This window comes from Arvicanthis niloticus, chromosome 5 (assembly GCF_011762505.2).
Source record: "Arvicanthis niloticus isolate mArvNil1 chromosome 5, mArvNil1.pat.X, whole genome shotgun sequence".
Lineage (NCBI taxonomy): Eukaryota > Metazoa > Chordata > Mammalia > Rodentia > Muridae > Arvicanthis > Arvicanthis niloticus.
The window spans coordinates 74829624-74851082 of record NC_047662.1 but is presented as its reverse complement, the minus strand read 5'-3'; the positions used below and the strand labels follow the sequence as shown (position 1 = coordinate 74851082).

General features: G+C 36.2%; 1 protein-coding gene across 2 annotated transcripts; it reads right to left on the bottom strand.

Annotated features, from left to right (window-relative positions):
- Nucleotides 1–304: 304 nt before the first annotated feature.
- Nucleotides 305–18083, bottom strand: LOC117708906 (FERM domain-containing protein 3-like). 2 transcript variants are annotated; one of them, XM_034502891.2, is made up of 3 exons: nt 17815–18083; nt 3570–4025; nt 305–526 (listed from the first exon to the last, which is right to left on the bottom strand). In XM_034502891.2, the coding sequence occupies exons 1-3, from the start codon at nt 17939–17941 to the stop codon at nt 507–509; spliced, it is 603 nt and encodes a 200-aa protein (XP_034358782.1). In that variant the 5' UTR covers nt 17942–18083; the 3' UTR covers nt 305–506. The 2 variants fall into 2 exon arrangements, with proteins under 2 accessions (XP_034358782.1, XP_034358781.1); XM_034502890.2 differs by lacking the exon at nt 305–526 and having other exon boundaries at nt 2370–4025.
- Between the last annotated feature and the right edge of the window lie 3376 nt (nt 18084–21459).

Here is a 21459-nt window from a genome sequence, read left to right as displayed (position 1 = left end):
AGCATAAAAATGGCTTTGGTGATCTTTCCAAAGAGATATTTGCAGTTACTAAAGGTGTAAAATTGAGTTGTACAGTTCCATTCAACATTCTATTATAAACTGATTCCTAGTTCCTTCTCTCATTGGTGGAGGCTGTGATGACTCTCGTGTATGACAAACAATTTTGATGTTCAAACCTCAGCAAAGATAAGCTTCTTTATTAGTTCTTTGTTATAAAATTGGAAGTTTAAAAACCTAAGTATTACCCAACATAAGGTCACCATTTCAATTGAGGTATATAAAAGACACACTACCAGAAGAGGATTCAAATTGGCTTTACTGAAGGATGGGTGAATATAGCTGAAGCCTGAGGCCCAAATGATGTTTCTTTCTTCCTCTCTGAAGTGATAACAATTGAGCTCCTCTGGGCTCACTCATGAACTTCTCTTTCCAGTCAGAGACTGAAGCTGGAATGTGGAAAACAAATCTTGGATGGGTCCAACATATGCAGGTCCTGCTGATTCTGGTTATGGCATAGAGACTGGAACTTCAAAAGCAGGTCCAAGACAGACAAGGAAAAAGAGAAGAAGCAAGAAGATAAGTAAGCAGAGACCTTCAGTAAGTATCATATCAAAGTCGAGAAAATTTCACCCAACGATGCTCAAGTCCCATCAGCTACAACAACCCCAGAAATCACTTCAGAGGTGAAAGCATTCAACTCAAAGGATAAAAAGAGAGGTTGCGTGAACAAAATGAGAGTTAACCGTCTGATAACTCATACTGACATAGAACGCCTCTGTTCTGCCTTACAGTGGTTTTATGTTTCTGTTTTATTTGTTTGTTGTAGTGGTAACTCCTGGCACTTGGAAATCATTTGACTACTTTTCTGCTTATTCTCTGCTTTTCTAAGTCTCTTGATATCATTAATTTGAACACACACTTTAATATTAGGATATTAGGATATATTTTTTTCTTTTCTTTGTGTGTGTGTGTGTGTGTGTGTGTGAGAGAGAGAGAGAGAGAGAGAGAGAGAACCACATGGGGGAGGGGGCAAGGTTTCTCCATATAGACCTGGCTTTTCAGTAACTTGCTTAGTAGACCAGGTTGGCCTCAAATGCTAAAATTAAAGGTATGTGCCACCATGCCTGGGCTGGAATATGTTTTGAATATTATAGTCAGTGCTCACAATTTTGGTTGTGCACAATTCAAAAACTCCCGACCTGACTGAACTAGACAGATTGAATTACCCACTTAGGAAATCAGTTACTGATATTGTCAGAACTTTATTAGAGGTATGGAACTATTATATAATTTTATAACTGAAGGCAATCAAATATTTTTGTATAGGTGAAAATCCTATATTCTTTAAACTCAGTATCTTTTCTTCCTCTGTTGGTAAGTACTCTTGACAGAAAGCACGAGGCCTTCTCATTCATGAATTAATGACACAGAGCAATGTACTGGAAGACTTCTTTCTTCACTTATCTTCTTTGCCTGAGCTGAATTTGCATCTGACGATCCTTTCACTCTTTTCTTTTTTTTTTTTTTGTTTTTTTGTTTTTTTTTTTTTTGTTTTTCGAGACAGGGTTTCTCTGTATAGCCTTGGCTGTCCTGGAACTCACTCTGTAGACCAGGCTGGCCTAGAACTCAGAAATCTGCCTGCCTCTGCCTCCCAAATGCTGGGATTAAAGGCGTGCGACATCACTGCCCGGCTCCTTTCACTCTTTTCAATAGAGGAACCAATTATAAATGCAATAAAATAAGATCTGAAGGAAACTCCAAAAGGTGGCATGTATTAGCCATCATAAAAGTCAAGAAAATAGCTTTTATTTCTCTCTCCCCTTCTACCTGTTTTTCTGTCTTGCTCCACCAACAGACACCCCCCCATACTCATATACACTGACACACAGACACAAACACACACATACACACATACATTCAAAGATATATACACATAATCAGGCACAGCATAAAAACATACAAAAACAAACATATCCATATATACATACACATATACATAGAGACATAGGTAGACACAGAGATATGTACATATGTACAGTTCCATATGCATATACACATACATACATACATACATAGATACATGTGCACACAAATACACATGCAGACATGCATAGCTATACACACACATACTCACAAACCACACAGATACACATATGTACAGACATGCATACACATAAGCACTGACATATATCCAAACACATACACTCAAAAATAAACACATAGAGATACACACATACCAACACTGACATGTATGCAAATATATACACTCATGGATATACACATACACATAAACATACATATAATAAACACATATCCACCAATACACACACACACACACACACACACATACTATTTTGAATTTTTTCACAGAATCACAACGAATGTTGCAAAGGATCAAAAATATTTTACTTTAAAATTTGTATACTGCCATTTAGAATCACTGAGGCGTGCTGCCATAGAGGTGAGGAGCAGGAGAGCAGCTCCTTACATTGTAGAATGTGCTGCATCACAATCATTTCCACATGAGAGGTCAACTGGCCACAGGTGTCATCAGAGTTCTTCTTTGGTACCTTCCATCTGTCCAACCTGTCATCTTTCACTCCAATTAGTGAACAATATGCAATTAACTAGTCTATCTTTCTTCAAATTTCACTTTATTGTCCAAACATTCTGCTTATCCAGGCTAAATATACGGACATAACAAAAATGAAAGTACTAGATTATCATGACTAAATGTTGAAAGATGGCCCTCACATGCCCACTAAGTGTTCTCTGTCTATACCTCCAATCCCAGCATCTGTTTGGACAACTTACTACAACTTGTTTCCACTAGGTTTACTATATCATTTGCAGATAGTTGTAAAGTTTAGATTTTTCAACCAAACATATATTTTATAAAAACTGGTGTCATAACATTAAAATAATTTCTGATACATCTTTGTGTATTAGTTTTACAATATGTATACTTTCAAAATTCAACAGGGCTTTTTTTGAAAGAAAAAGTTTACCAAAATTCTTCTAATATAAAAATATTCTTTAAAAACTGGAAAAAAAAACAGCATAAATTTAGTTGTATAAACATTTCTTAGAAAATACTTTTTTCACTAAGAATTATATTGAAATGTATTCCCTTGGACTCTGACTAAAATTCTAATCATTAAAATTCTCTTTCATAGTGATGACAATGACAAAGAAACAGGAAAAGTAAGTCACTTTGAGGTAAAATAAAAAGAAAGTCTACACTGCAATAAAAATAACATCTCTTTGGTTACTTAAATGCTGCATATAGCAAATAAAATTTGTTTTAAGCTGGTATTAAGTATATTAAAGCACAGAAAGCCAACTTTAGAGTTTGGCATATAGCTTTATGACCCAGGACCATTTGGAACATGGCATGTAATGAAAAAGATAATTTTAATATTGATCACAGCTCTTTTTCTTATCAGGGAAGCCCAACATGTAGAAAAAAAATGTTAACCTTCCCAGCCACCTACTCCTTTAGGGGACAGTAGCATTCATAATAAAACTGCTCAAATTCGTTTTTTTGAAAAAGAAGGAGACATCAATACCTGACTCCAAAAGAAGGAGGAGCAGGGGAAATACAAACAGAAGCAATCCCAGGCCCACCACAAGGAGCCGGGAGCAACGCTTGACCAGAGGGTTTAGCCAGATGCGGCCAGTCAGGATGGAATAGCTCCATGACAAAGCTTGGCGGGCTTCCTTCACCTTCTCTTCTTCAGCCATCAAAAAGGTATTTTCATCTGCTTCTAGTTCCTCAAATGAATCCGTGTCTTCTCTTTCTAACACAAACTTAGATGGACAGTCAAAGAGCATGTCTACTTCATCATCATCCTCTGGAGTAGGGAGCAGGCTGGCGCTGGGATTGTGTGCTAGTTCAGAGAGGGTTAAGGGGTCTTCTTTTACTCTATCTTCCTCTTCACTTGAACAATATTCACGCAGAGCTCCCTTCATTGGTGAGCTGCCAACCATGCCCTCAGAAACATCCACTTTAGACAATGGGGCACCTGGGAAGAAACATTATTTTATAAATTTTAAACTTCAGATTTTCTTCTTTCACATAAACCTGCATATATAAACAAATGGAATTCAAGGAATATGTAAAACTTTTCTAAAGAATATTGACATTAAGAAACAGCCATACACATTTGGATCAGGAATAGCATAAGGGCAAGATGTAGCTACTAGTGTCTCCCAGTTTCATGGTGGATCCGCCAGGATTCGTCACTGAAGGAATTAGATTTGTATGGATTACAAGTTTAGGATTCAGCTGTTGTGCCCATAAAGAGAGTTACCATTGTTTCTAAACTAAGTTTGTATGTTTTTCTTCTCCTCGTGACTCAACTGGATTCAAGAGAGAAAGGTATGGCAAAACATGTGTTTGCCTGATGTGCACCACAAAGGCCATGGGGGATTTGAAGCACAGACCAAGGGAAATTAGCCAGTCCAGTCGGGTGGAGATGTCTCGATGGCCCCAGGCCAAAGGGTCTGCCAAGATGAGAATACCCCATTGGAGCCATATGGCCTCACCGGTAATGGGCATAGCGCTGGAACAAGTCATTCTTTTTTATATTTCCCACAACAGGTGGAGAACCAACATGTTGGGGAAGAATCCACTAGAAATTTAAGATTTTTAGCCTGAGAGTTGGAGTTTTAATTTTTTTTTTTTTTTAAGTGAGTAGCTGGGTAGTGCTAAAACGAGTTGTCAAGGAACTGGAGTGCTAGAGTTGAAACAAAGAAAGCAGCTCTGAGGTCCCCTGCTGTGGGGAGCTGTGGGGAGTTGCAGGATGCTCTGAGTCAAGAGACAGGAGAATGAAAAAGCCTACTTCCTAGGGCAGATACTGATTTTTCTGTGAATTTATAATATTGGGATTATTTTGTATTAGGAAAGACTTATATAGAGATTTCAACAGAATCATGTGGGGAATTTCGCCACGGTATGGAACTAGGGGTAGGGAAAATGAGTCGCTGATTCCATTTAGAGAATGCAGTGATAATTATTGCCTGCTATGTACAGATATTAAATAAACGTCCGTGGCTCCAGGCCGACAGCCGAACAGATAGATGGTATAACAAGATGGTTGCTCTAGGCAGAGAGCCAAACAGTAAGATGATATGAAGATAGTTTGCTTTAATACGTCTTACAGGATGCTCAAATTTTGTCTAACATGGGCTCCATGGGAATTCTGGGTTTAAATCCTGCTTTGACAGACTGCCTGCTTATAAGCAGGTATAGATAGAAGTGTGAATCAATTGTCTGAAAGATGGTATAAAGATATATTGCTTTAATAAGCCTCACAGGATACTCAAATTCCATCTAACGTGGGCTCCACAGGAATCTTGAGTTTTTATCCTTCTTGGCAAAATAGACAAAGCCTAAGAATAGGCACATACAGTTAGCTTACTTCATTTGTTTTAGATTGTTCTAACTTTCAAAATGGGTGTAGTTTTTGAGCTTTGTGGTTTTATTATTCCTCTGGAAGAGAGAGCAAGATACAAGCTTTTCTGATTGCTGACTCAAGAATATGCTGATTAGGGAGAAAGAAAAAAAATTTGAAAAAAAGAGAAAAAAAAATTTGTCTTTGAGTTTTTACAAAAGGTGATTAATATATATGCACCTTCCATAGTTATATGGATCATATATGATGAAGGGAGACCCCCACTCCCAGAGGACTAGGTCCCAGAGAATCAAACAAAATATATATCTTGATAATACTAAAATTTTGAGATTTGTGTATTACAGAATATACAGCCTTGGTGACTATCCTCGTCAGACATGGTGAACTGACCTGCTTGATCTCCTGATGTCCTGGACTTTCAGCTGGATCCAGTCAAGACACAGACATCAGAGACTAAATCTTAAGTCTTCTTAAGGCCAATCAACTCCCCATTTTTCCTACCTTCCCTCCCTCTTCAAAAATATCTCAACGCCCATACTCAGCTTGATGAAGTTATGAAAAGTTGACATCCCAGTTTCCTTCGGGGCTGGAACTGGTTATTATAGGTTGTCTTTCTAGTGAATGTAGAAATGGGCATAATTGGAACAGGGAGGATATAGTTAGAATTGATTGCATAGCTGTAATCTCTTTTGGTAGAAATCTTTATAATTGCCACTAAGTTGAAGTCATAATTTCTTCCTTTGGTAAGGAATTTATTTTGATGCAAAATCTAGGTTTTCATTACTATAAATTTTTTCTATTGATACAAAAATTTTAAAACTACAGGACTTAGACCCAGTTTTCCTATAACTGTAATTATAAACTGATCTGAGACAATTAAACCTGTGAGTTAAGGGCCAAATAGAAAGTTCATGGCTCTGGGTTTATTGTTAGAGTGTTTTCAGATATTTTAATTAGAAATAGCTGAGAGTAGTTAACACAAAACAGTCCAGATTACTTTACATAGATAGTCAGTTTTCAAAAATATCAGAAATCCACAGAATGTGACATTTAATGTTATTTATTCACTTGTTGAGACAAGTCTGTTCCTGACAGCAATCCCTTTTTTGGATTCAAAGAAGAAATTGAGCATCAATGTTGCTCCTGTTGTGGCGAGACAGACAATTGGCAAGAATTGCCTCACTACATCTACAGACAAAATACTGTCCAGAAAAAGGACACAATTTACAGGTTAGGACAGCTTAGTTCTGCTGAGACAGAATAGGCTAGTCCTTAAAAACTCCTGTTTTTCAAAGGTCTGTCAGATGATCCTGGGCCAGAAGGCTGAAGACTGATGTTCCAACATCCTGACTTACTGGGCTTGTATAGGTAAGCAGCTATCTCTATAATTTATCTCAATTCTGCAAGCTATGTTAGGCTTCCTATATCTTCAGATATGTTGGTCATTCTTGGATTTCTGATGAGGTTGAAAAATTACTTATAGTCTCAGAGCCAACCCAGGCTATTTGGCATACAATCTAAAGCCAGGACATAAGTCAGGTGCAGGTATTTTAAGTTAGAATAGAGGACAGTGTTCTATTTTATTGACAAAATTGTTGGACTGCGTGTTAGGTCTATCTTGTACTCTATAAATTACAAAATGGTAATAGTTGTTCTCAATTTATATCTGAAATAAAAGTCTTTTAAGTGAACAGACAGGGGGAACCATTGTGAATGGGCCTGGTGCTATTTGTATTTTAATGTAAGTTCTGCTCTCATGGGAGGGGCTGCAGACAAGGAGTGAGTCACTTACTCAGGTGACTTGTGAACCATCCCCTAATCAATAAAGGAGCCAATCACTGGGCGAGTAGAGGGATTTCCGAGTTGGATACCGGATGGAAGGAAGACAAGAGAGATAGGCCATTTGGATTGGAGATAGTGTAAGGGCAAGATGTAGCTGATAGTGTCTCTCAGTTTCATAGCAGATCCACCAGAATTCTCCACTGCAGGATTTAGATTTATATAGTTTACAAGATTAGGATTCTAGTTGTTGTGCCCAGAGATTGAGTTACAATGTTTCAAAAAAAAAGAAAGAAAGAAAGAAAGAAAGAAAGAAAGAAAGAAAGAAAGAAAGGAAAAAAGAAAGAAAGAAAGGAAAGAAACAGCCATACATTATGAATATGAGTGAAGTCTTGTACTATTCAATACTATATAGCACAATAGAATATTTTAAAAGAGTACCCTAGTATTAATTTAACTATAGGATCTACTGCCTAAGAATAATCACATTATACTTCTGAGGCATATTTTATAGTCTTCATGCTAGACCCAATTTTATAATTTCTAGATGTTGTATCACAATTTTCTCCAAATTAAAACATTACGCATTGGAGAGAAGCTTATTAATGTTTATGGTGGTCTAAAGGGGTGCTCAGTAAGAATCAGTAACTAAGTCACTACAAACCTTCAGAAAGTGCCTGAAACTGACCAGGTCTGTGAATCCTCTCCTTCCCCAAGCCTATATGGCAGTAAAGACTGTTATAAGATGCTCCTGGTCAAGATGAGTTGCTTAGAAAAGTCTTAGACCAACTAAGTTTACTGGAAGAGAAGGATGAGTTAAGCTGTCTTGAAAAGACTCAGACTGAAGTAACTCAAAGAAATTTTTAATTTAACATTAAGTAGTTCTATATCCAAATTTCCAGTTACTTTTAACTAGTCCTATATTGAAATTTCCAATTGTATGTTAACTAATGCTGTATCAAAATTTCTAATTGAATATTAACTAGTCCAATATTGAAAATTCCAATTTAATATTAACTAGTCCTATAATAAAATCATTTTTGCTTTTTGCTTTCATCCTTCAAACACTAATAGATATTTTTGGTAGATCTGACATAAGAGGACCTCTCTATTAGTGAAATAAACCATTAGAAATAATACTTGAAAAATACATGTAAGTAATATTATACAGACTGAGTAGGAACACACATGCAGCAACAAACAAAGAAGTGGTCATAAATTTGAAAAAGATCAAGGGGTAGGTAGAAGATTTGGAGGGAGGAAATGGAAAGGATAAATGTTATAATTATATTATAATCTTAAAAATCTTAAAATCTTAAAATAGCACATATGCTAGTGACCACTAGGCATCAGAAAACATGTTCAACATCAGAAATCATCAGGGAATTACAAATCAAATCTACAACATTATAGAACACCAAGGTTACTAAGATAATAACATTTCTTAAAAAATACTTGTTGGTGATAATATAAAGAAATTAGAAATTTGTAAATTACAAAAAGGAATGTAATATGCTTAATCACTAGGAAGAAAATTTTGGTGATTTCTCAGAGTTAAATCTAAACTTATAAATCATATGGCCCAGTAATTCCACTCGTAAGTACATTCTCAAAACAAACAAAAATAACTGAAGTAAATACTGTAAAAATTCTTACAAACAAATGATTATAGAAATGCAATACAAATTTTTAAAAAGAAAAACTGCCCTAAATGATTTTCAGGGGATGCCTGTATGAAGAAAATGTGCTTTATCTAGTCAAAAAAAAAATATTATCAGACTTAGGAGAAAAGTGCTGATCAACAGTACAGCACAGAAGAACATCAGAACTATATGATAAGTGAAAGAAGCCATGTATAAAAGGTCACCTAGTGCATGTTTTTATTGAAATAGTGAATACATGAAAAGCCACAGAAACAGAAGACATTATGATGGGGAGTCAGCAGAAACTGTTGGAGAAAAGAAATGAACAGTAACTATAACAGTAACTGCTTAAGAGGTTCAGAATTTCCTTACAGGTGATGAAAATGTTGTGACCCTAGATAAAAGTATAAGTTGCCTGTCAGTGACTATGTCCTAAATAAGTGAATTGTTCTTTAAAATACTTCTAACCTTATTAAGTAAACTGCATCTTAGTGGAGAAAAAAGAAAGGATGTAAGTCATAAATTTTCTCCAAATTCATGATACATGGGATTAATTTTAAAATTCTCTTGAATGTCATTGACTTTCTCAATGAACATATTCACTTTCAATTGGACATTTCAGAATATATAATACTAGACATGCCTCCGAACATCCTCAAAATGTAGCTTGTTTATTCTAAGTTGAACCTACAAAAAATTATCCTTGTGGTTTCAAAAAGCATAAAAAATGGAAAGTTAGGCAAACGCCCTTCTTTGCACCCCCCAACCCCAATACACAAGAATATAGCAATCCTAGTCTTCCTTGTTTTGGTACCCACTGCTTCTTAGGAAGGTGGTGGTCTACTAATATCTCATCATTCTTTTTGTTCCCTCTCCAGTTCCAGGAAGCTTTACCTAGCAGAGATAGATCTCTTCTTGTGGCCACCACCTACCAACTGTATGGTTTCACCTGTGTTCTTACTACCCCCGCCCCCCACCTTTTTTTCTTTTTTAAGGGATTTTTTTTAAAGATTGTTGGATATTTTATTTATTTACATTTCAAATGTTATTCCCATTCCTAGATTCCCCACCTGAAACCCATAATCCCTTCCTATCTCCCCTTGCTTCTATGAGGGTGCCCCCCCACCCACTTACAAACTCCCACCTCTTTGCCCTGGCATTCCCCTAAATTGGGACATCAAACCTTCACAGGAATAAGGGCCTCTTTTCCCACTGAAGCCCAACAATGCTATCCTCTGTTACATATGCAGCTGGAGACATGGATTGTTCAATGTGTACTCTTCGGTGGGTGATATAGTTCATAGGAACTCTGGGGCATCTGGTTGGTTGATTCTGTTGTTCTTCCTAGAGGGTTGCAAATCCCTTCTGCTCCTTCAGTTCTTTCTCTAACTCCTCCAGTGGGAACCCCATGCTCAGTCCAATGGTTGGCTGCAATTATCCGCCTCTGTATTTGTCAGGCTCTGGCAGAGCCTCTCGGGAGACAGCTGTATCAGGCTCCTGTCAGCAAGCACTTCTTGGCATCCACAATAGTGTCTGGATTTGGTATCTGTTTATGGGATGAATCACCAGGTGGGGCAGACTCTGGATGGACCTTCCTTCAGTTTCTACTCCACACTTTGTCTCCCTACTTCCTCCCAAGAGTATTTTGTCCCCCCTTCTAAGAAGCACTGAAGCATCCACACTTTGGTCTTCTTCTTGATCTTCATGTGATCTATGAATTGTATCTTAGGTATTCTGAGCTTTTGGGATATTATCCACTTATCATTGAGTACATACCATGTATGTTCTATTGTGCCTGGGTTGCCTCACTCAGGATGATACTTTCTAGTTCCATTCATTTGCCAAAGAAATTCATAAAATCATTGTTTTTAATAGCTAAGTAGTACTCCATTGTATAAATTTACCACGTTTTCTGTATCTATTCCTCTGTTGAAGAACATCTGGGTTCTTTCCAGCTTCTGGCTATTAAAAATAAGGTTGCTATGAACATAATGGAGCATGTGTCCTTATATATTGGAGCATCTTTTTGGTATATGCCCAGGAGTGGTATAGCTGGGTCCTCAGGTAATACTATGTTCAATTTTCTGAGGAACTGACGAACTGATTTCCAGAGTGGTTGTACCAGTTTGCAATCCCACCATCAATGGAGGAGTGTTCCACTTTCTCCACATCCTCACCAACATCTGCTGTCACCCGAGTTTTTGATGTTAGCCATTCTGACTGGTGTGAGGTGGAATCTCAGGGTTGTTTTGATTTGCATTTCCCTGATGACTAAGGATGTTGAACATTTCTTTAGGTGCTTCTCAGCCATTCAGTATTTGTCAGTTGAGAATTCACTGTTTAGCTCTGAACCCCCTTTTAAATAGGGTTGTTTGTTTCTCTGGAGTCTAATTTCTTGAGTTCTTGGTATATATTGCATATTAGCCCTCTAAGATCTTTTCCCAATCTGTTGGTTGCTGTTTTGTCCTATTGACAGTGTCCTTTGCTTTACAGAAGCTTTGCAATTTTATGAGGTCCCATTTAACTATTGTTGATCTTAGAACATAAGCCTTTGGTGTTCTGTTCATGAAAGTTTCCCCATGTCCATGTGTTCAAGGCTCTTCCCCATTTTCTTTTCTATTAGATTCAGTGTATTTTTTTTTTATGTGAAGGTCCTTGATCTACTTGGACTTGAGCATTGTACCAGGAGATAAAAATGGATCGAGTTGCATTCTTCTACATGCTGACCTCCAGTTGAACCAGCACCATTTGCTGAAAATGCTGTCCTTTTTCCAATAGATGGTTTTAGCTCCTTTGTCAAAGATCAAGTGTCCATAGGTGTGTGGGTTCATTTCTGGGTCTTCAATTCTATTCCATTGATCTACTTACTTGTCTCTGTACCAATACCATTCCATTTTTTTTAATCACTATTGCTCTGTAATACAGCTTGAGGTCAGGGATAGTGATATCCCCGAGAAGGTCTTTTATTGTTGAGAATAGTTTTAACTGTCCTGGGTTTTTGTTATTGCAAACGAATTTGAAAATTGCTATTTTAAACTCTGTGAGGAATTGAGTTGGAATTTTTATGGTGATTGCATTGAATCTGTAGATTGCTTTCAGCAAGACAGCCATTTTTACTATAATAATCCTGTCAATCCATGAGCATGGGAGTTCTTTCCATCTTGAGATCTTCAATTTCTTTCTTCAGAGACTTGAAGTTCTTGTCATACAAATCTTTCACTTGCTTGGTTAGAGACACACCAAGGTATTTCATATTATTTGTGATTCACTGACTCTTCTAACACCTACAATAACACCATTTTTGTGACCAATGTCTAGAACTCATGAGGAGAACTCATGTAGTTCTTTCCCCTACAGTTCTCAATCTTTTTTCTGCACATTGCCTACTGAAATGACTGTCATCAAAGTTGCAATGACTACCAAATGGCTAAAGCCAATGTGAGTGTGTGTGTGTGTGTGTGTGTGTGTGTGTGTGTAAGTGTGTGTGTATGTGTGTGTGTTCATTCCTCTGTCCTTAACACTTAGCCTCTATGAACCCACAGTGATTTACTTTTCACTCACTGACTCCAGCTACCTTAGTACTCAGTCTTCTCAATCTTTGCTCTGTTCTTTTATGACCAATGTCTAGATCTCATATAATTCTTTTCCCTTCATTTCTCAATCATGTTTTCTGCATGTGGCCTAGTGAGATGGTTTTTAACAAAGTCTCCAGTGACTACCATATTGTTCAAGCCAGTGTGTGTGTGTGTGTGTCTGTGTGTGTGTGTGTGTGTTCATCCTCTCTCCCGATCACTCAGCCTCCATGAGTTCAAAGTTCCTTCCATTTCACTCACTTACTTAAGCTACCTCAGTCCCCACTCTATTCAATTTCAGGAATAACCTCAGTTCTCTTCTCTTTTCTCTCTACCTTCTTCCTGAAAGGCTCAACTGAATGTTTGGATCATTCTGGGGACAGCATACAATGACAGAGACTGCCTGCAGTAGGCCAAGATGGAGACATTTCAGTAGCCTGTGGCAGCTCTTGTTCCCATTCCTTCTAACCTTAGCTCTGGACAATGGCTGTTTAGATTTCATTTGTGTGTGACTGTTTTTCAGTTGGCCTTGGTGTGCATAATTATTCTATTATATCTGACTTTCCTACTTCTCCTTCTGCTCTGGTGAATTCTATGAAATTAGATGTTCCTTGATATAATGAATCTTAAACAATTAAAAATTGAGGCATGGGACACATAACACAGAACAGTCCTAATGGCCCAGGTACATCTATGTGTTCTCATCTTGGAAACAATGCAGTAACTGTACAATGATAGTTTCAGATTAATGCTTGACATGCAAAGAAAGTTTGAAGAAATTAGTTGAAACTGAAATAGAGCCAACATTGGACCCCAAGAAAGGAAAAAAAACTATTAAAGTTATCAAATAAGTTTTGCATAATATTTAAGAGTGGTTCCTGGATAAGCAAATATAGAATTCATAAAATTATATATTATTAAAACTAAGTAAAAAGCACTGGGACTCTTAGGAGAGTCATTGTATGCAATGTACAAAAGTAGAAAGCTAGCGGAACTACTGAGTTAAGGGTTAAAACTTGATTCTTTCTGGCCACAGCCTGGCAGCTTTGCCCATGTCATTTATCATTAGAGCTTCACAGGAAAATGCAAGTAGCTGACCTGGAAACTCTGAACTCTAAAGTACAATAAGTTAAAAGTTAAAGTTTAAACAATAAGTTCGCAATTATTATTATTTTGGTTACAGGCCTGGGAATAAGGAAGCTTGTAATTTAGGGGAACAACTGCAGTTCTTAACTCTTCGTGGGATGTGGTTCTTCTTTTCAATTTGATTTGGCAATGATTATACAATGTCCTTTTTTCTACCTGCTTTTGGAGTATCAGTAAAAGACCTGGGCAAGAGAAAGGCTAGTGAATGAGTAAGACAATGAATGAGAGGGTGAATGAAAGAGTATATGAGGTGAATGTGAAGAGCAAATGAGAGAGCAAGTGAGCAAGTAAGAGAGCATGAGAAAAAAGTGAGTGAAGAGAGCATGTGAAGAGTGAGTAGAGAGAGAATGTGAGGTGTGTATGGAGAGTGTGTGTGTGTGAGTAAAAGGAGAGTGCATGTGGTATGTTTGATGTGTATGTGAGATGTGTGTGAAGAGTGTGTGTGAGAGTGAAAGGGGAACACACAGAGGTGTGTAGGAGTGTGGGAGTTCAAGAAAGAAAAAGTGCACAGAAGAAAAGCAGAGCACGCAGGGGAATGCAGAGTGTGTGCAGCCTCAACTTGCGATCAAACAAGAGAGAGAGAAAGAAAGCAGAGAGTGAGAGAGAGAGAAACTTTAAGCCTTGAAGAACTGCCTGTCAGCTTGTACCCAAAAAAGTAGTCTGTGTATATTTATTATGCACCTTCCAGATATCCCTACTTCCGATTGAGAACTCAGATCCTGATTCCTGGACCCCAACAGGTTCCATTATGCTGATTAAGACTTTCTCAGCCTGGGACAACCAGTTACTAGTATCCTAGAAAATATTCCCAGCTTTTCTGCACAATGAAAGTTCTAGGTTTAAAAAGTTTGGAGTACTATGTACCCTTTACTACCCACTTTCATATTAACCTTGATTTTAAGCATACAAGTTCTGACATAACTTTGCTGGGCTCTTTTTGCTAACTTTAATGAACCAGTTCCATCAATTAATATGTTCTCACTTCGTATGGATATCAGATCATAATCAGAGAAACATATGTTAATGTACGTAAATTTCCTTTCATGTGGCAAGGACTAAATGCTATTACTATTAGCATATTAAAATACTTGAGAGGTCCATTTCCAGTCTCTGACTATATTTGTTTTGGAGAGAGATATTTAGTCGGCCCTAATAGAAATATAGAATTGTAGGACATCATGAAAACAGGGCATCTGAGAAAAGTGTTTTTCTTCTTAAAACATCCTGGAAAAATAGAAACTCTTACTAGCTAGGGCTTCTATTGTTTTGATAAAACACCAAGAGGAAAAGCACTTGGAAAGGAAAGGGTTTCTTTTGTTTTATAACTCTCAGATCACACTCTGTCACTGTGGGAACCCAGAATAGGAACTCAAGGCGGGAACTGAAGAAGAAACCAAGGGAAATTGCCAGTTAATGGCATATTACTCATTGCTTGCTCAGCCAGTGTACTTATACAACTCAGAATCACCAGCTCAGAGATAGAGGGCGCCACCTACAGGGTCTGGGTCCTCCCACATCAATCATTAATCAAGAAAATACCCAACAGTTACCTATTGGTCAATCTTCAAAAAAAAAAAATTTTTTTTTTTTTTTATGTTTATAGGTACTTTGCCTGAATGTATGTCTGTGTACCACATGCATGTCTGGGCTTACATAGACCAAAAGAGTGTCTTGGATTCCCTGGAACTGAAGTTATAGATGATAACGAGTGGTGTTAAGAGGTGAATCAGGGTCCTCTGGAAAACAAGGCGGTTCTCTTCAACAGCAAACCCCTACAGACCAGTCTTAAGAATATGTGTCCTAAATCGACCTGTCCTTCTAAAAGATCCTAGATGTGTCAAGTTTGCATAAAACTAACACAATTGACCCCTTGTCAAATTGGCACCCAAACACATCACTTCTAAATCATAAACTTTTCTTTTTCTTCCTAAGACGTCATATTAATATCATGATTATAATATGAAATATTTCAACTTTTAAACATGCCATAGTCTTTAAAAACTCAAACAGTTTTAAAGTTAAATCTCAATAAATAAAAGGTCTATTTAAAACTTCAGTCTCAATAATATCTAAAATCTCTCTAAATCTCCAAAGTCTCGTAAGTGTGAGCTTTTGGGTTCAGGGGGAAGAGGGAAGTCAAGCACTCTCATTTCAAAAGGACCAGGGAACAGTTATAATCAAATCAAATCAACAACAGCAAAAAGTTCAACAGTGCAAAGCTCAGTGTCAGATGTCTGTAACTTAGGATCCTCTGGTCTCCAAAAAGCCTGAGGATCTCTCCTCCTCTGGGTCTGCCACATAGCACAGGCACATGTCTAATAGGCTCAGGCCAGCTGCATGCCACATCTGCTATTGTCCTTGATGGTCATTCATGGTGTTAGTATGGAATGGTGATGATGGAAAAGTGACTACCAGTGTTTAGGAGAAAACGTTAATTGTAGAAGTAACAAAGAAGATTTTAGCTCAGTGAAATTTTTATTATGCAATACTGATACAAACTTGTTCAGATTCATAACATGTATCAGCTACACCAAGAGTGAACCCTCATATAAACTGTGGGTGTGAGGCAATCATTTTGTGTCATCTAAATAACATATCGCTCTGTCAAAAAATGCATACAGAAAATGACTGTACTCCTTTTGCTTTTAGGCAAAACAAAAAGCTGGAACATTTTTTATCCCTACATCATGGAAACTAGCACCTAGTACATAAGGAATGAGTCTACTACTGACCTACATCCACAGGCATTTTGCCTCCCAAATGCTAAGATCAGGATCCTAATAGATTTAGTAGTCATGTAGGGAGCAAACATTCTCATACTTATTTTGTTCATGTCTTTTAAAGATAATTGGACTATTTCCATAAAATTTGTATTGTATACCCTAACAAATATATTTTTAGGAATCATGAAGAAATAACTTATTTCTAAATTATTTTTATCACTATCCATTATGACCAAAACCCAAGAAATCCTGATTTACAATGATAATATTGTGATTTGTAATATATGAATTATTATTTCTCTACATTAAAATATATATTCTCTATATTATTGTCCAGTTTTGAAAAGATTTATATTAATATTTACTAATATAGAAATACCTTTGGTATAACTAGAACAATTCTTTTCATAAAAAAACTTTATATGGCATTTTTAGCTTTCCTAAACTTGTTACTGAGAGCATTAATGCACAAGAAAATTTTCTACACATTTGTGTTTTTAAAAATAAAATAAACATAATACTTGTATATATAAATCATACAAAATATGAGGGTACAGGAGGATTGTGACTTGCCAGCCACCTTTGTATGACACATTGACTTATAGGCTAGCCTAGTCATACAAGCCTTTCTCCAACAAAACAAAATATAATAATAAATGTCTAAGTTTTAAAACAATAACACATCACACATTACTCATATTATAATAAAAATTCTGAATTTCAACTAAGACATTAATTTTATGAATATTACTCAGCTATGACTAATTTTAGCTATTTTTTCAGAATAAATTTTGTTGTAACCAGTAGATATAAAACATACACAAACATAAGAACATATATAATTTCAGCAACATTGTGACTCATGATCTGACTTCAGAGTTGTGTATGCTACAACAGCATCATGACTGTGGCTGTGACTTTAAATTTCTAGTTCAGTTTCTATTTCAATTTCTCAAAACATAAAATACCATAAATATGATAATTGTTGGGAAGAGAAATGGGCTTAACATCAGCCTGACCGAAGTTATTTTTATTCCATTTTAATTTTACTAATGTGCATGTTTCTCTCTGTGTGTCATCCCTCTGAGACCAGAAGAAGGCCTAATATTTTAATAAAATTCTGCTTGGAAGATAAATAAGGGAGCTATGTCTCAGAAACAGACCTGAGATCAGAAACTCAGATAGTGAGAGGCAGAGTATTTTGATCGTGTTTGATCAACATCATCTCTCACTACTGAGCAATCTACACAACAGCCTTCCTCTTGTATCTGCTGAATAAAGAAGGTATCTTTATTATTTTATTGCACAATAGAACTCGGCTTCCCATTTCCCTTCTCACTTACTTGCTTACACTCCTCAGTACCCTTCTCTATTTCTCTCCTTCTCATTTTCTTCCTCTTTCTTCACTCTTTATACAAGAAACTGTATGCCACATTATCCTCAGCTTCTCTCTGGATCACCAATGGTAAACATGCAACTGGAAGCAATCACACTTAACTAGGCATAGAATGACAACCCGGGGAAAAGCACGTACCAGCATTTCGAGGTATGACCTTGGAGCCATGTTTCAGCAGTCGGACAAACACATTACTGCTGCAGTGGTTCAGCAGGTGCAAGTGGAGACTTCGTTGAGTCCTGATCTTGACCAAGCATTTTGCCATATTTAATATTGTGATCTTCCTAAGGGTCTCTTGTTAGCAGTGGCCCTGTACATATCCAACCAGCAACAACAGCTTTGACCTTTTGCTCACTGTCCATTCTGTTTCAAAGGACCAAGACAGGACACACTGTGAATGAATCAAATGTCAGGTTCTTAATGTAGCCAACAAAAATAACTCATGATGGATAGACATTGGGCAAGGAGGAGGGAGGGGATACTATTTATAAATTCTCACCCCTCCTCTGATGAACAATAAAATTTTACACGTAGTCCTCACTTAGTTTTTTTCTAGATCAGTGATCTCTAACAAATGTTAAAAGCCCTAGTATAAAAAGAAAAATTTTTTTCTTTTATGTTTTTTCAGACATGTTTACGAGGTCTCTGTTATGTTCTAGAGCAGATTTGCCAAATTAAAAATAATATAAGCCACAATCTTTTTAAGTGAAAAAATATTTAAGCAGTAAATCACAATTATTTTTAATAAGGTCTTCTATTTGAAAGTAGAATATTCTGGTCCTGATAGTATTGCTTCAACCTGAAGTGGTTTGTTAAGCAGTTCATATTTTTCAGTGATAATGGTGTGTGTTGCACGTGTATAGAAAGTTTCAATTGGGACAAGTAACACTGCTGGTGGTATTCAGCAGCCACATGGGGTAAGCATGTTGGACTGGACTGTTCTTACCAAAGTGATTTGCATGCTTCATCTCCATCCCCATCACAATAACAACACTTCATTTATTTTACAAGCAAAGCATATGGAGAATTGACCTAGACAAATTCATAAAATTAATAAATGGTAATCCATGCTGAACGTTGGCATTCAAATAATAACAGTTGACTAAAATATAAATGGCCATGTTGACAGCTGTTGGTGCTTGAATTGCAAGCTGTAATGTGTTTTAAATGCAGGAGTCAAGTATCACATTCTCTTTACACTTTGAAACCCTTGCACTTGTGCATCTGAAAGAAACATGCTTGGGATCTAGCATGCTCACTAAGTCTACAAACATTCTCATTTTTTAGTATATGCTATATAACTAAAATTTTTAGCTGATTAATAATAACACATAAAACACTTTTATTTATATGTTTTTGCTGGTATTTTTCATTCCCACCAATTTCAGAAGAAAATTCTGTGCATTATATCATCTTACATGAATACATTTTTTGGCTTTTAATAGGTATGTTACTTACAAAGATTTTATGATGACAGTAAATTTTCCTTTTCTTAGGAGACAAAGAGTTACATTTAAAACCATCATTTGTAACTCTGTATTGTTATATTTCTTTATGAGACTAAAATTAGCAGTGTTTACAAGAAGTTTAGCAAAACTTATGAAGTTTTACAGATATGGCATTCCTAAATACTAAAATTCATTTTTAGAAATTTGTGTTGAGAAGTACTGACAAAAAAATTTTCATCAAGGCATTGTTTATTACATCAATAAAAACATCAATCTAAATTTCCAATGAGAATATTACTCAATATATGTAACAATGTATAAACATTAAAATATATGTTTATAGGAACTTAATGATGTGAGAAAATGCCTGCAAAATACAAGTGAAGAAAACTGTGTTTATAACAGAAAAAAATCAACCATGTAATCATATAGTTCAGGATAAAATAAGAGGCAAGCATCAATCCTGAAAGAGAAGGCCACAGCACATTATAGTAGGAGGCAGAGGTGGTCACTCCTGCAAACATAGAAGAGATTCTATCTCATCGCATGAGTTGGTAGTTCCAGCCACAGCACAATATACCCATAGCGTGAGACAGTTTCAAACCATGAACCAAAATATTTTAAATTTTAAACCTAAAGTTGTCATACTATAAATGCATAAATCTTCCACCACTGTCAACTCCCCTTTAGATATAATTCCAAGTAAAATCCCCACATTCAAAATAGTCATATAACAAAAATGTAGGCTGTAAAACAGTGATGTAAATCCTCCCTCATTTATCATCAACAATAGTTCTTATAGATATCTTTTTAAAAATTACACACCATAAATAATTTTTGTTTACAATGTTTTATAATAAAATTTAATTTTAAAATAAAATGCATAATTAAAAAATTATAAGAAATATTTTAAAAATTAAAACTCAAGTTTGAAAACCAATTTTCAATGAATTTCTGGGTTTTGGTATAAGATATGAAGAATTTCAAAGGATTAATAAAGATTCAATTGAACAGTCATAGCTCAGTAATGAGAAATTATCCCGTTGACCTCTTTTGGTAAGAATTGATAAAGCAAAAACTGCATACATACATATTTTAAGTTGGGACTAAAATTCTGCTAAAAAGTGAGACCAAACTTGATAGTTTTTTGAAAACTCTTGAAAAAAGACTCGGGTCTCAGCAGATCACAAGCCAGCTGTTCCTTCCATGTTCAAATAAGACAGATATAAGCTGTAATCAGTCAAGTTGTCTCTATTCACTTCTATGTAGTGTATTCACTTCCTCTTCTGTACTGATAAAAATAGCCATCCTATGTAGTAAGCCAAAGAATTCTGAACTATTTTTGGTCCAGACTACCAGCTGATTATAGAGTCACAAAGCCAATTAAGATCTGCAAAACTAGCTTTGCTGTAATGTTGACTTATAATGTAGATTATTTATTTCTCATCCTATTAGAACAACATGTGGCCTGTTGGATCACATGAAAAAAGCAGAGTTTCCAAAAACAAAACCAGAAAGGAAGTAAAGAACCTAAAAAAAAAAATTGCCATACTTCTCTTTCCCCAATTCTCAAGCACAAAATCTCATCATAGTTTGCATATCTTGTCTCTTCATTATATTTGATTTTTTTATCATAAATTATGATTTTTAACTAAGGTGAATTACAATATTTACGACTCTCAAAATTGAAAAATCAATTCTCTGCTGTACTTTTTGGAGATTTTAAGTAGACTATTCTTAAGTAGAGTCCTCTGTGAAGCTTCTGCATCTATGGGGAAACGAACAAGGCTGACGTTCCACATTGTCCTTGCTACTTTTCTTCATCTTGTCTGACTCAAAGCAAATATGCAGCTGTCTTTTGGAGGAGGAAGAAAAGGGAGACAGAGATATGCAGCCCTTCCACAGACTCTGCACTCATCCTTGTTTGGAGTACAGTGCTTCAAAGAATAGTATAAATAGTAGAACACTCAGAGACCCTTGAAAAGAAAATTCCTATTTGATTCATTAATTTGAAAAATTTGGAATTCATGTTTAGACAGTGCAAAAATTCTGAGAGCAGTATGCTAATCTCTTCAGTGAGACAAAATATCCAACAAGAAGTAACTTGAGAGAAGAGAGTTTGTCTCATAGCTAAGAGAATACAGTCCATAATAGCTGGAGAAGGTGTGATGAGAAAGTACAGCAACTTATGCATATTTCTCAGTGAACCATGAAGCAGGATATGATGAGGCACTGGGAACGCCTTCCTCTTTCCACATAATTGTCCCATGAATCTTAATTACAACATTTTAGGTGTTGTATGGCTTCCTGAGGACACATGGAAAAAAACGTCTAT